The following is a 12,875-nucleotide window of genomic DNA, read 5'->3' as shown; positions in this document are numbered from 1 at the left end:
TAAACTAAGAGCAGCAACACCTCCCCTGGCCACCATTTTGTCTTGTCTAAACATTTTACCCTCCCACTCCCAGGGAAGGATGTTCCTTGAAGGTTAGAGCTCACCATCACCATCCTGGTCATCTTTCTTTGGATGTTGAACCATCGCAGCCACTTTCTGTCCTACACCTGCTGCCACAATCTCTGGTTTTAAAGTGCTTTCTCCACGTTTACAGGAAAACTTATCTGCAAAAAATGTTAAAATGAGAAACCTTGACTCTTGTTTACTCAATATTCGCAGCCAGACCAATGTTCACAGTAAGAATGAAACTTGGGGATTTGCTGAAAAAAACACCAAGGTATCTGATTCACATATTTTTGGTCCTCTTAAGTTAAACTCTTGTATGAAAAAAACTCACCAAACCAATAGGTTAAATTTCCCTGATCCTGGTTCACATGTCAGTGGACATTTTCACTGTAGACTGGATTTATTGTTGTCAATAATAAGCAAGTTTTGTGGATTGTCCATTGGCATAAGCTTCTAACAAGGGAAGGAATTGGGCCTTTCCAACGTGCCTGCCTATCAAAAAGTTTGTAGATGCCTTGTCCACACCATGTCACCTGTTTCTTAAAGTTCACTCATTTTTAAGTAATGTGCTTTTATTCCTACGCTGAAATAGAGGACTGCATTAATTAGAACAAGCATTGTCAAAGCCGGTGGGTATGGGTATATTCTGCTAACTTGTTCAACGTATGCACATAAAAGCCAGCAGGAGTGAATAGTGAGGACTATAGTCATAATGCAGTACCTTGTGCAGTTGAGTACAAGCGCATACGTAGAGATGAAAAGATACACACAAACAGCCAATAGCAATGGGTGAGAAATGAATATTCGACTGGGCAGACTCAAGATGTGATGAACAAAGAATCAAGCCAGCTGATTGAAGACAGACAATGGCTGGGCTTTCAAAACTCAGACCTAAAAAACTGCATATGGTATAGAGATGGGCTTGTTTAATGGAGCCAGTTTTGTAAATCTGCTCGGCAACTTTAAGTTTAGGAATGAATCTACTAAAAAAGAATTTAACTTGAATCTTGTGAACTTCTCTTTCCTTACAATCATGATTCTTTCATATAAGAACAACTCTTACGCACCTCTTGGGCAATAATGAAAATTTAAAAGGTAAGCTCCAGTAGTTAGGAACACTTGACATTGCTGTGGGTATTGGTGTAAACTGACATGGAACTTCTGCAATGTGCATGTTTATATTGCTTATATTCACACCATTTTCATGTTATCTGTTGGTTTATTTCTAAAATGATTTACTTGAAATCAATGCCATTCCATGTCTAATGATTAGAGCATGCATGTCTGTGAAAGGTATGATGTTGCGCTGGTGAAAGAAGATACTACCCAAGTGGATTCAGAAGCTGTAAGTATGAATCCTGGTTTCCCAGATTAGATGTAATGTGATCTCAAGGAAACCATTTCTCATTTGTAAATCTGGACGACTTAGAAATATTTATAGAGTGGTATTACATGCTAAATAACGCCATCAATTCAGTGTATTTATTTTGGATTGAATTCAAATATCGTGCACAGGTCTTTATATTATACTTACCATTATATTCAAAATAATGACCTCTTATTAAAAATGGAAGCAAATATATTACATTTATAATTTACAGATTTAATGTATTAAATATCGTAGTAGATAAAATACAATCTACCAGTCACTTCTACTTGTTCTAAGTACTGTGACTTTTTTTACTTTTAAGGCTTTGAAGAGATATAATGCAAGACTGGACAAAATACGTGTCTCAGTTGTTGTGATCATGACATAAAGCATCACTTACGTTTGAATGACTTTGAATGGCCATACAGTATCAAACATCTCAAAAAATCACAATCGAACATTTAGTTCTCAGCAAGCAATCATTTCCTGAAGCCAACACCCTTATGGTAAATATCTCATAATGTTCTTATTTTTTATTTTTTCTTATTACCTAGAAATGGCACAGTTCTTCTATCAGAGAAGATGATCTCAAGAGACAGTGTTAAGCTTCTTCAGGTGCGTGGTACCCCACCATTCAAAGCCCAACATAGCTTTTACAGACAGAATTGACTTCTGTGACACATTTTGTTCCGAGTACGCCACACTGCATTTAGAAAGGGTGGGATCTTTATCACAATCCACATCTGTGCTATTAAGAATAACACCAACAGGTAATGGCAACCTGCCTCCCCCTGCTTTGTTGGCACTGTAGTAAGTGTAGACTTGAAAATAAATGTGTAAAAAAGAACGTGTAACTACAAAACAGAAATACAAGATAGGACTGGATAAACTACCCACACTTGACAGGAAGCAACATAGGAGCGCTGTGATAGTGCTGCCTTCTGATTGTATGTATGGTGGCCAACTGTTGTTCTAGTTGAACTTTCATTTCCAGTGTTTTGGAAAATTCATGATTCTAGCTTTGCAATGACAAATTGCATTAAATGAGAAAAAACACCTTTGTATTATCCACCTATGGCACTCAAATTCCTAATACATCACTATTCAGTTGCTTTTACAACAACTTAGTACTTAATGCCATACACCTCCGTGAGCTTGTACAGTATAGTTTTGCAGCTGTAAGCACCACATCGGGTGGGACCTTATGCTAATTCATCACTAAACAAAGTTATTTTCTTTGTGACTGATTACACCTTTTTCTTGAAGTTGTACCATGACCCCATATGCTCGTAGCATTGTTGACCAGCTTCCCAATTAAATCTGAAATGTCCCAAATTCACAAAGAACTGCTTTTAGATCATTTGGTGGTTGGAAATTGGTTTATTTAAAAAAAGGCAAGCTAACTTTTGAGGGCTCACAACAACTTGTGTAAGAGTGTTATTTGTTTACCATGCATTTCTATTTAATCCCACATTTAAAGTTGTGTTTACGTCCCATATGGTTCTCACCTGTGTAAAAGGTAAATGTGCTTTCAAATATACTATTTGCCAGAACATTGCCTAACCATTTCTTGTTGGATAAACTTCAACTTTGCACTTATGAAAATGTCTTTAAATCCTATCCAGTTTTGACCACTGCTACTCTGTGTGAATTAAAATATGCCACGTTGCTCATAAATGCCTGAAAAACCCATGTCCCAGTACCACACTTTTCCTCAGTGTCCTTTGGGTAGAACTCCTCCCACTCACACGTAAAATTGAATTTAACATCAACTCACTTTTAAAAAGTAGCACTGTCCCAGTGTACTCCTAAAAACGCAATGGTCAGAAATGTTCCCAACATAAACCTTGGGGAGAACCCTCAAGTCCTTCTGCTAAACCCAACCCAGTCTTCCCTTAGGCTGCAGCCTTCATCGTCCAAGCCATGTCCTGTCACAACCTAAGTAGTTAGAAAACCAGTGTTAGGAAGAAGGAAAAGTTCCTTATTATTGTAAATAAAATGTAAACATTCTAAGTGTCCTGGAATTAAGAGAATGATATTCCCTCACTCGCAGACTCTCCACCGTGTTACTAAATATTTCGCCCCCCTGTTAGCCTCGAGGGGTGCTCACTTCAGATGAGAGCTCACCATCGCCATGTTTTGCTTCATTTTTTGCAACTCCAGCCGTCGTGATCACGTTCTTTCCTTCCTCTGTTCTCACAATCTCTGACTTTACGAGGCTGCTAGTATGTTCTTCTCCGTGTTTACAAGAACATTTTTCTGAAAAGGAAATGTAACAGTTGAGAAAATACAGGGCTCATTGAATGAATGACTTGCTAACGAAATCTTTACCCTTGTTCTTGACAGCAAAGGTTTACTAAATTCAATTACATATATTCTGTATCCGGTTGCTCAAAACCATAAAAACAAATGATAACAGTATATAAAGAAAACGACTGACACATCATAAAAGTGCTAAAATACAACTGCCAAAAATCTTGAAATGCACTAAGAACGTTACACCGTATTCTGGCCCATAATACCTCGATTAATCTATTGTTATACATTTTCCTTAATATAATTGCCCCCTTGATGTAACTCAAAACAGCCACACATTCAGGGAGAAACTCCAATAACTGAAGGGAACTGCGGTGACGTTTCCATGAATTAAAATGTAATACATATTTTTTTTAAAACGTGATTTTGCATATTTATAAAAACTGCAAAAAATAAAAAAGTACAAAGAGGCAGATTTAAGAAAAGTGGTGCTGGGCACAGCCACTTTTCATGCACACCTTAGCGCCCCCCCTAATGCCTCCATGTGTGCGCCGTATTTGAAATACGGCGCACCATGGCCGTAGTCAGGGGTACTAGCATCATAATTTATGATGCTATTCCGGCAGTTTCCAGGATTAGCATTAAAAAATTATGACGCTAATTCTGCAAAGCACACAGAGGCCCATTCAAAACAGTGGGAGCCTCCCTTTAACGCCTGCTCTTAGCAGGCATTAAAAATGCTGATAAAAATGACGCAAAGAAATCTCTTAGAATTCTTTGTGCCATTTTTTCGACCCCCCCAGCGCCGGAATGCCCCCTTGCATCCATTATACCTGGTGCAGGCATAATGTGGCGCAAGAGGTTACAAAGTGCCACTTTGTAAATATGGTGCAGCATTTTTGCCCTTCCAACTCCACATTAGCATAAAAAAAATTACGCTAATGTGGCATTGGAATGAGGCAGGCCCTCTTAAATCAGGGCCACAGTGTTTTAAGGGGAATGACCATCACAAGCCATTTGCCCATTTTCAGGACACCCACGAAGAAAAGGTTTTGATGTTGGTATAATGAAACAAACTTGAGGTATGGTTGCATCCCCTCTTTAGAAAGAAATTCACCAGTTATAGTTATCTCTAGTAACAATAACACATACCCTAAGGCAATTATAACTTGCTCACCCACCATAATCTCTCTTGCCATTAATTATGTTGCAGTGATGTTATCAATGATGTTATAGAACATGTCATGAGTGATGTTATATATGGGGTAATTAACTGTGCGTGGTGAGGGTGCGAACTATAGGTACCTTAGGGCATGAGTTATACCTACTAGATATAACTATAATTGGTGAAGTTAAGTGTTTTTTTTAGATTAAAAAGTTACGTTGTCAGTGAAATTTTCATCCACTATAACATCACTTTTTCCTTTGTTTTTTTCAGTGAAGTGTTTTTTCAAAGTAACGTAATATTTTATTACCATATGTAAAGCCAATCCACCACTGTGCTTGGCCTTTGGCCACGTGCAGCATGGAGTTGTCGCAGGGCCTGGCCTATTGATAGGCCATGCATCCAACCCATCGACACAGCCCCCCTTCCCAGGCCACTTCAAGACCCTGGGACCCCATGCCCTAGGGCCCTTTTTTTTTTAACAGGAGGGAGATGCGCTGTCCCCTTCCCCAACCCATTTTGGGCCCTAGGGACCCCGTCCCCTTGGACCTTTGCTTTTTATTAAGAAGAAGGGGGCACATGCCCCCCCACCCTCTGAGCCACTGAGGGCCCTGTGACTCAATTTGCCCCTGAGTTTCTGCAGGCAGATTCTGCTCCCATCCAGCGGGAGCTTTAAAAATGCTCCCCCCAGCTCCGAGTAGATATATTTTTTTTTTAGCCATCACCGGATAATGGGGCCCTGGGGGCCTTCACAGGCTTGGTGATGGGTAGGGGCACCCTCCCCTTTAATTTGAAATCGGCCCTCGCGGCTTGGGGGTCCCTGGAGCGTCACTGAGGCTCAGAAAGGGGAGGTATGCATCCCCCATCTCTATTTTTGAAAATTAAGTTCCAGAGGATGGGGTCCCCAGGGCCCATTCGTGGCTAGGGATCAGTGACGGATTAGCAAATAGGCAAATTAGGCACCGGCCTATGGGCCCTACTCCTTTTAGGGTCCTCACAACAATGGATGAAAATAATATTGATTTGATCTTGAAAGAAAATTATATTCAAGCTTTCTTAAATTGTTTCCAAAAAATAGAAAACACATGAATCAACTCAAAGAAACGAAAACTTTACATTAAAGACTCTATGGAGAAATTACTGTATTAATGTAATGTACCCATTAACAACTTAAAGTACGTAAACCATAGACATCAGATTCACATAACAGTTTGTCTCCTAAAAGCTCATCTTCTGTCAGCTGTCAGTTTGTAAAAAATACGGTGCAAACTATGTACGTGTAATGCTCAGTTTTGTGTAGTAAAATTGGTTTAATGAAATTGTTGGCTGGTAAAATTAAAAATGTATTAAGAGATAATTTGCAAAGAGGGCCCAAAATTCTCCCTATCCATGACCCGCCAGGTAAACACAGTCGCCTCCTCCTGCTAAAACACAGTCCACAAACTTTGGAAGATCTTCAGATGGATCTCAGTAGACTGTTGCAGGACAGTCACCCACATCTTAGTCACAAGCAAGCTCGACTACGGCAATGCCCTCCATGCCAGCCCTGAACTAGAAACATCAGAAAACTACAACTCATCCAGAATGCCGCCGCCAGACTCATCCTGGACCTCCCACGCCGAGAACACATCTCCCAACACCTAAGGACCCTCCACTGACTCCCAGTCGAGAAATGAACCACCTTCAAGCTACTCACCCACATGCACAAGGCCATACACAACGCAGGACCATCCTACCTGAACCACCACGTCTCCTTTCACACCTCTGCCAAATCCCTCTGCTCTGCCAAGATGGCCCTGGGCACCATCACCTGCATCCGTAAAACCACCAATGGAGGACAATCCTTCACCTGCATCGCAGCAAAGAGCTGGTAAAACTCTCCCTGCATCTCAGACAAAGCCAGTCGCTCACCCTTGAGACCCTCACAGGTGAGTAGCTGTGCTTTATAAAAACTGATTGATTGATTGATTGAAGGTTTAATCTGGAACTGCTCAGGTGGAGCCTGCATGCCCCCCCTCTCCTCTTTCAACTATTCGGCCCTGAGGAACAAGGTCCCGGACCAGAACTGGCTCAAGGTGGGGGCCCAATTCACACCACCTCCCCAAATACCCTAAATAAAGACCCCAGGGCCATGGCCCTCTGTGGAGGGTCCAAATATTAATATATGAAATGCCAGCACACGTTTTATTTATTTTTAATGCTGCAATGCAGTGGGAGTCCCACAAGACTTCCACGGGATAGCTGCTATTTTTTACTTTTTAATATTTTGACCCCGGATCCCACTCAGGGCCTGGGGGGGGCAAGTTATTCCTATCCTGTCTCCTTATATTGTTTTCACAAATAAACGCAGGATAGGGGACTCAGGGCCTCATTACGTGTCTGGCGGTCACTTGACCTCCAGACTTGTGGATGGCGGTCGGACCGCTGCCAATGCGGGTGCAGGGGGCCTTTCTGGCCAGCACCATCCCAATCTTCACTATCTGCTTTGCATACAGTGAACATTGCGAGGGTGCTTGTGTACCCTGCATCCTACAGCATTGCTGTCGGCTTGATTACGAGCCGGAGACAATGATGTAGGATGTTTCCCGCTAGGCCAGCGGGCGGAAACTCTGGTTTCCGCCTGCTGACCTAGAGGGAAACTTGAAATGGGCCTGGCAGGGAGGTAGCCACTATGGCGGCAACCTTTCTGTTGGAAGTTCGGCGAATAGCCTAAACCACCCGCTCAACTTGTAATTATACCCTAAGTCTCCCAGTCCTGTAATGGCTGCCTGCAACATTTTTGTCCATGTTGCAGACAGCCAATCAGAGCGCTCGCTCCTATGGGAGCATGTTTCTCTTGGAAGCGAATTAGCCCAAAGAAATAAAAACCCTAGGCCAATCAGAATGCTCCATTTTTAACAAATTCGGTTCAAGGGACTCTCCGAGAACCCAACTGTCCAGCTATGCAAATATTTTTGATCCCTAATTTCTCTAAAACTACTGAACAGATTTACACCAACTCACAAAAAGCACGCTTTCTGGACCACATTCTAGCTTCCTGCCAAAGCAGTTTTTGCTGTACTGCTATTAAAAAAATATATGGAGATTTTGTGTTTCCAGAACACCCTCCCCCCTTTTTCTTGGGCTCCGCTAGACGGATCACCCCAGAACTCTTTCCATGTACAAACTAGGCATAAAAGAAAGACTTTTTGGAATGTTTCATGAAGATTCATCAAATGGTGTTAAAGATATTAGCAAAGCAAAAACAGCATTTAAACGCTGACCTAACCATAACAACCCAGTGGTAACTCCCACTGGGTAGTGGCTTTGTGTGCCATACAAAGTTGCTGTCAAGATGCCCATACCAAATAAAAAAAAAATATATATATATATATATATATTTTTTTTTTTTTTTCCACTGAAAAACCAATGGTTACAGGGACGTAAAAGTTATGTTCTGAATTTACTCACCCAAAACCAGAGAAATTCAGCTGTTATAGTTACTGTAATTTCAAGTAACTACAACTCATGGCCTAAGGTAACTATAACTCGTGCCGCCACCCCACACTTTTTTCTTCAATAACTTGACTTCTAATGTTTCATTGACATTTTTATTTACATTTTAAAAGTTGTCATGAGTGCTGTAACATCTAGGGTAATTAGCAGGGTATGGCAAGGGAATGAGTTATAGTTACCTTAGGCTGCGTGTCCCTGTGGACCAAATCCACTAACCACCCAACACCGCACTGTGCACAGTCTTTGGCTGTGTGTGATGGGAGTTGGCCATAGGGCCTGTTTTTTGGGTGTGAGAATAGGTGTGAGAGGGTGTCTCTGGTGTGAGAGCGTTTCTGTGGGTAGGTGTGTGAGTGTCTGTGTGGGTTTGTGAGTGTATGTGTGAGAGTCTGAGTGGTTCTGTGAGTGGGTGCATGAATGTCTAAGTGGGTCTCTGAGAGGGTGCATTAGTGTCTAAGTGGGTCAGTGAGTGTCTGCGTGAGTGTCTGAGTCAGTCTGTGAGTGAATCCATGAGTCTTAGTGGTTCTGTGAGTGGGTGTATGAATGTCTGAGTGGGTCTGTCAGTGGGTGCGTGAGTGTGTAAGTGGGTCTGTGAGTGGGTGCGTGAATCTCTGAGTGGACTTGTGAGTGGGTGCGTGAGTCTCTGAGCAGGTCTGTGAGTGGGTGCATGAGTGTCTGAGTGAGTTTCTGAGTGTCTGTGAGTGGGTGTGTGAGTGTCTGTGTGGGTGTGTCAGTCGTTGTATGAATGACTCTGCCACAAAGGAACCTCAGTTGCACTTTTATCCAACAAGAGTTCACAGCTTTGAAAGAACTAAATAGATATATAGATGGCAGGGCAGCCCCAGGACACCCACTATACACTGGTTGGGTGCTGCGCAGGGAGCCCTAGGGCTCCTGTGGCCCCAGCCTAGTCCCTGCATGCTGCAAGAGGCGGTAATGATACCGCCAGCAGGAATCAGCTATTTATGCTGGGAGCAATGTCTTGATCTGGGACTCCTGGGGACACAGCAAGTAAGCAGGCCCAGAGAGGTGGGGTCCCTGGGACCAGTTAAGGCTCAGGGAGGGTGGGGGCAAGCAGTTACCCCCTTCATTAAAAAAAAAAAATATAGAGGCCTTGGGGCATGTGGCCTTTTCAGGGCTCAGGGAGGGGGCCTTCTCCCCTAAACAATCCAGTGAGCCCTGAGGGATGGAGTCCCAAGGTCGAAAGTGGCAAGGGGAAGGAGGCCACATGGCTTCTCTCTCCTTAAAAATACAGTGGGCCCCAGGAGATGGGTCCCTGGGGCTGAAAGCATCCTGGGGAAGCAGGCAGCGTGTCCCCTTCCCTTAAAAATCTTCGTGGATGGAATCCCCGGGTAAAAAATGGCCTGGTGGAGAGAGCATGCCTCCTACTCTTAAAAATACTTTGGGCCCTGGGGGATGGGGCCCTGAGGCAAAAAATGGCCTGTGGAGAACAATACATCTTCCTCTTGGTCCCTGGCCCACCCTGGGGGTGGAGGTGGGGAGGGCAAAGGGGTGTTTAAAAAACAAAAGTTCAGGAGCCCACAACTCTTTTTTTTAAAAAATTGCCACGGATTTGTGGCTCCTCCCCGAATTCATAGCAACATTTATTTTTTATTCTTGAGACCTAAGATAGTTGCCACTACTTCCTGGTTGAGTTGGTGGCAGACAATCATATCTCAGTTTGAGATCTGTTGGCTCTGTGGATCCTCTGAGTTTTGATATATACATTTGTTGCAAATCTAATTTCTTCAAAACTAAACACTCTTTCTGGACCATTTCAGCGGTTTGGACTGTACGGTGCCTAATGTTCCTATGGAAACATTAATGGGAAAATGCGTTTTAGAACACCTCTTTTTCTCAGCCCCCGCTTGATGGATCACCCTGAAACTTTCCATGCTCAAACTAGTCATAAAGTAGCCCTTTTTTGGAATGTTTTGATGGAGATGAGTCAAACTGGGCCAAAGTTATTTGCAACACAAATAAATGCACTTCCTATGGATACACTATTGTAACTATAACTACATTTGATGTGCATGTAATATCATGAATGGATGTCACACACACATATGAAATAGTCCTGGGAGGAATTCTCTAGCCCCTCCTGGGCTCCTCCAAGGATTACCCTTGTGCATTGGCAAGAGGTTCTAAGGGCAGGTCAGCAACAGAGACCCTTGTGATTGATAGTACGTTTTACAAATCCACATAACATATCCACATAACACATTACTACCCCCTGCCTGTCTTTGCCTACTAGCTTGATCTACTGTTTTCTGGAGGTGTGGAGGAAAGGAGATACGAGAGCGGTAGGAGAAGCAGTAGAGCACGTCACATACAAGTCTATGTCCCATGAAGGAGCCAGAAGCTGGTTGGATTTTGCTTTAGTCTAGCTTGAAATCAAATGTGTCCTGCACAGAGGTGTGCCAACCCTCACCAGTGAAGGGCCTTAGCAACTACAAGCAATAGTTTCAGTGATTTGCAAAAGCGTCTTTAATGTAACATCTTGTGAGCTTTGCTTTCTGAGGAAACAATCATTCTTTCCTGTATAATTAACTCCTATGCACATGTGCTACACAAAAAACCTGAAAATTAGCTCCAGGAACAACAAAGACTTGGCAATCACTGTGCTTGAAGCTGTATTTTTACATTCTGAGTTTGCATGTTGCACGATTCCGAGTAATTTTCATCATGCCTGTCTGTTTCCTTCTATAGAGACCTACTGGAAAAAAATGTATTTAAAAAAAAAAATGATCAAAACGTGTGCCTGTACAGCACTTAATAGCTGTGAATGGTATGGCATTGCACTGGCGAAGGATAACAATACCCAATGTGTATTTAGAAGTAATGAGTTTGAATCCTCGTTTCACATCTTGAGTGTAATATGATTGCTGGCAAGCCAAGTAACCTCCCCGTGTTTCAGTTTCCCAAGTGTAAAAATGGGCCCCTGACATAGTGCTTCGGAGGCACAATGGGTATTTGTGCCCACATTTTGCACTCTCAGGGCACTACAGTATTACAGAAGGGGCCTGTTGGACCTGGCCCTTTTTGCAGGGTCATCCCCAAACCTTTTGCCTCCTACCTCCTGTTTTTTCTGACCTGTCTTGTTGGCTTTTTTAGGCCAAGCACCTAGGGCTGCCCCCCTCTACTCCTCGAAGTCACAGTGGTTAGAGAGCCCTGAAGGGCCTAGGGCCTGGCTCCTGTCACTGACAGCTGTCAGTGGCCACTGTGGTTTGCTGTCCTGGTGGACAGAGTTGCCCTTGGGTTGGAGACAGGAGTCACACCCAAGGGTGCAATTGGCCACAACCACATATTGTCCATGTTGGTACTGTCTGGCTACTGGGATACATCTGTGAGCCAAGTAAGGTTAGTTGGTGCACAGATGGGGTCCGCAGGTGAGGAAAAGGACTCCGCATGAGTCACTTTAGAGGGCCCTGAGATTATGGACAGAGAAATCCAAACTGGGTTCAGGAAGGTGTAGAACTGGAACGCATTGCTGCTGTTGTGGGCCAGGGTCCATGTTCTATCGTCCCAATCAGGGAAGTCCATCAAGGTATTGATTGGTCTCCCCTGGCTTTAGGCTGGTGGGGGTTGTGTTGGACCTGACAATTGTGCACGGTAATCCCCAAACGTTTTGCCTCCTTCCTCCAGTTTTTTATGAGCTGTTTTTGTTGACTTTAGAACTCTGGGCACTTTATCATTGGTGCCCAGTGCTTCAGTGCATATGCACTCTGTCTAAATAGAATTGGTGATTGGTTTTCTCCCTAACTGATATCTTTGATTTACTAGTAAGTCCCTAGTAAAGTGCACTAGAGGTGGCCAGGGCCTGTAAATCAAATGCTACTAGTGGGTCTGCAGCACTGGTTGTGCCACCCACATGAGTAGCCCTGTAAACATGTCTCAGACCTGCCATTGCAGTGTCTGTGTGTACAGTTTTAAACTGCCAGTTCGACCTGGCAAATGCACCCACTTGCCTGGCCCAACCCGTCCCTTTTACTACATGTAGCCACCCCAAAGGTAGGCCCAAAGCAGCCTCATGGACAGGGTACAGTGTATTTAAACGTTAGGAAATATACTAGTGTGTTTTACATGTCCTGGTAGTGAAATACTGCCAAATTCGTTTTTCACTATTGCATGGCCTATCTCTCCCATACAGTAAAATTTGGATTGCCTTGAAATATCTTTTAAGTTCAGTTTCCCTCTGGGGGCAGATCTAGATTTGGAATTTGGGGTCTCTGAATTCCCAATTTAAAAATAAAACATTTTTGTGAAGTTGTTTTTTAAGTTGTAAGTTTGAAAATGCTACATTAAGAAAGTGGGCATTTTCTTGCTTAACCATTCTGTGCCTCTGTGTGGTTGTGGAATACACATCTGGGTCAGACTGAAAGTTGGGGTGTTTGGAAATTCACTCTAGAAAGTCACACAAAGGGAGCTGAGGTGTGTCCTGCATATCATGATGGGTTTTCCTGGGTACTAGAGTGGAGGGAGGAGCTGACACTTGCACCTGAGTAGGGCTGTGTCTTTCCTTACACA

At 43.2% G+C, this 12,875-nt stretch overlaps 1 protein-coding gene across 1 annotated transcript in view; it reads right to left on the bottom strand.

Moving 5' to 3' along the window:
* The window catches only part of RHEX (regulator of hemoglobinization and erythroid cell expansion), an 89,691-nt gene that overhangs the window by 38,502 nt on the left and 38,314 nt on the right, over positions 1 to 12,875 (bottom strand). Inside the window, exons 3-4 of the mRNA XM_069238576.1 lie at positions 3,563 to 3,694; positions 105 to 224 (exon numbers count right to left, since the gene is read on the bottom strand). Coding sequence (XP_069094677.1) covers positions 105 to 224; positions 3,563 to 3,694 — 252 coding nt within the window. The remainder of the gene's footprint in view (positions 1 to 104; positions 225 to 3,562; positions 3,695 to 12,875) is intronic.

Source organism: Pleurodeles waltl, chromosome 6, assembly GCF_031143425.1.
Source record: "Pleurodeles waltl isolate 20211129_DDA chromosome 6, aPleWal1.hap1.20221129, whole genome shotgun sequence".
NCBI lineage: Eukaryota > Metazoa > Chordata > Amphibia > Caudata > Salamandridae > Pleurodeles > Pleurodeles waltl.
Note: the sequence above shows the minus strand (reverse complement) of the source record. Positions and strands in the feature narration are given on the sequence as shown.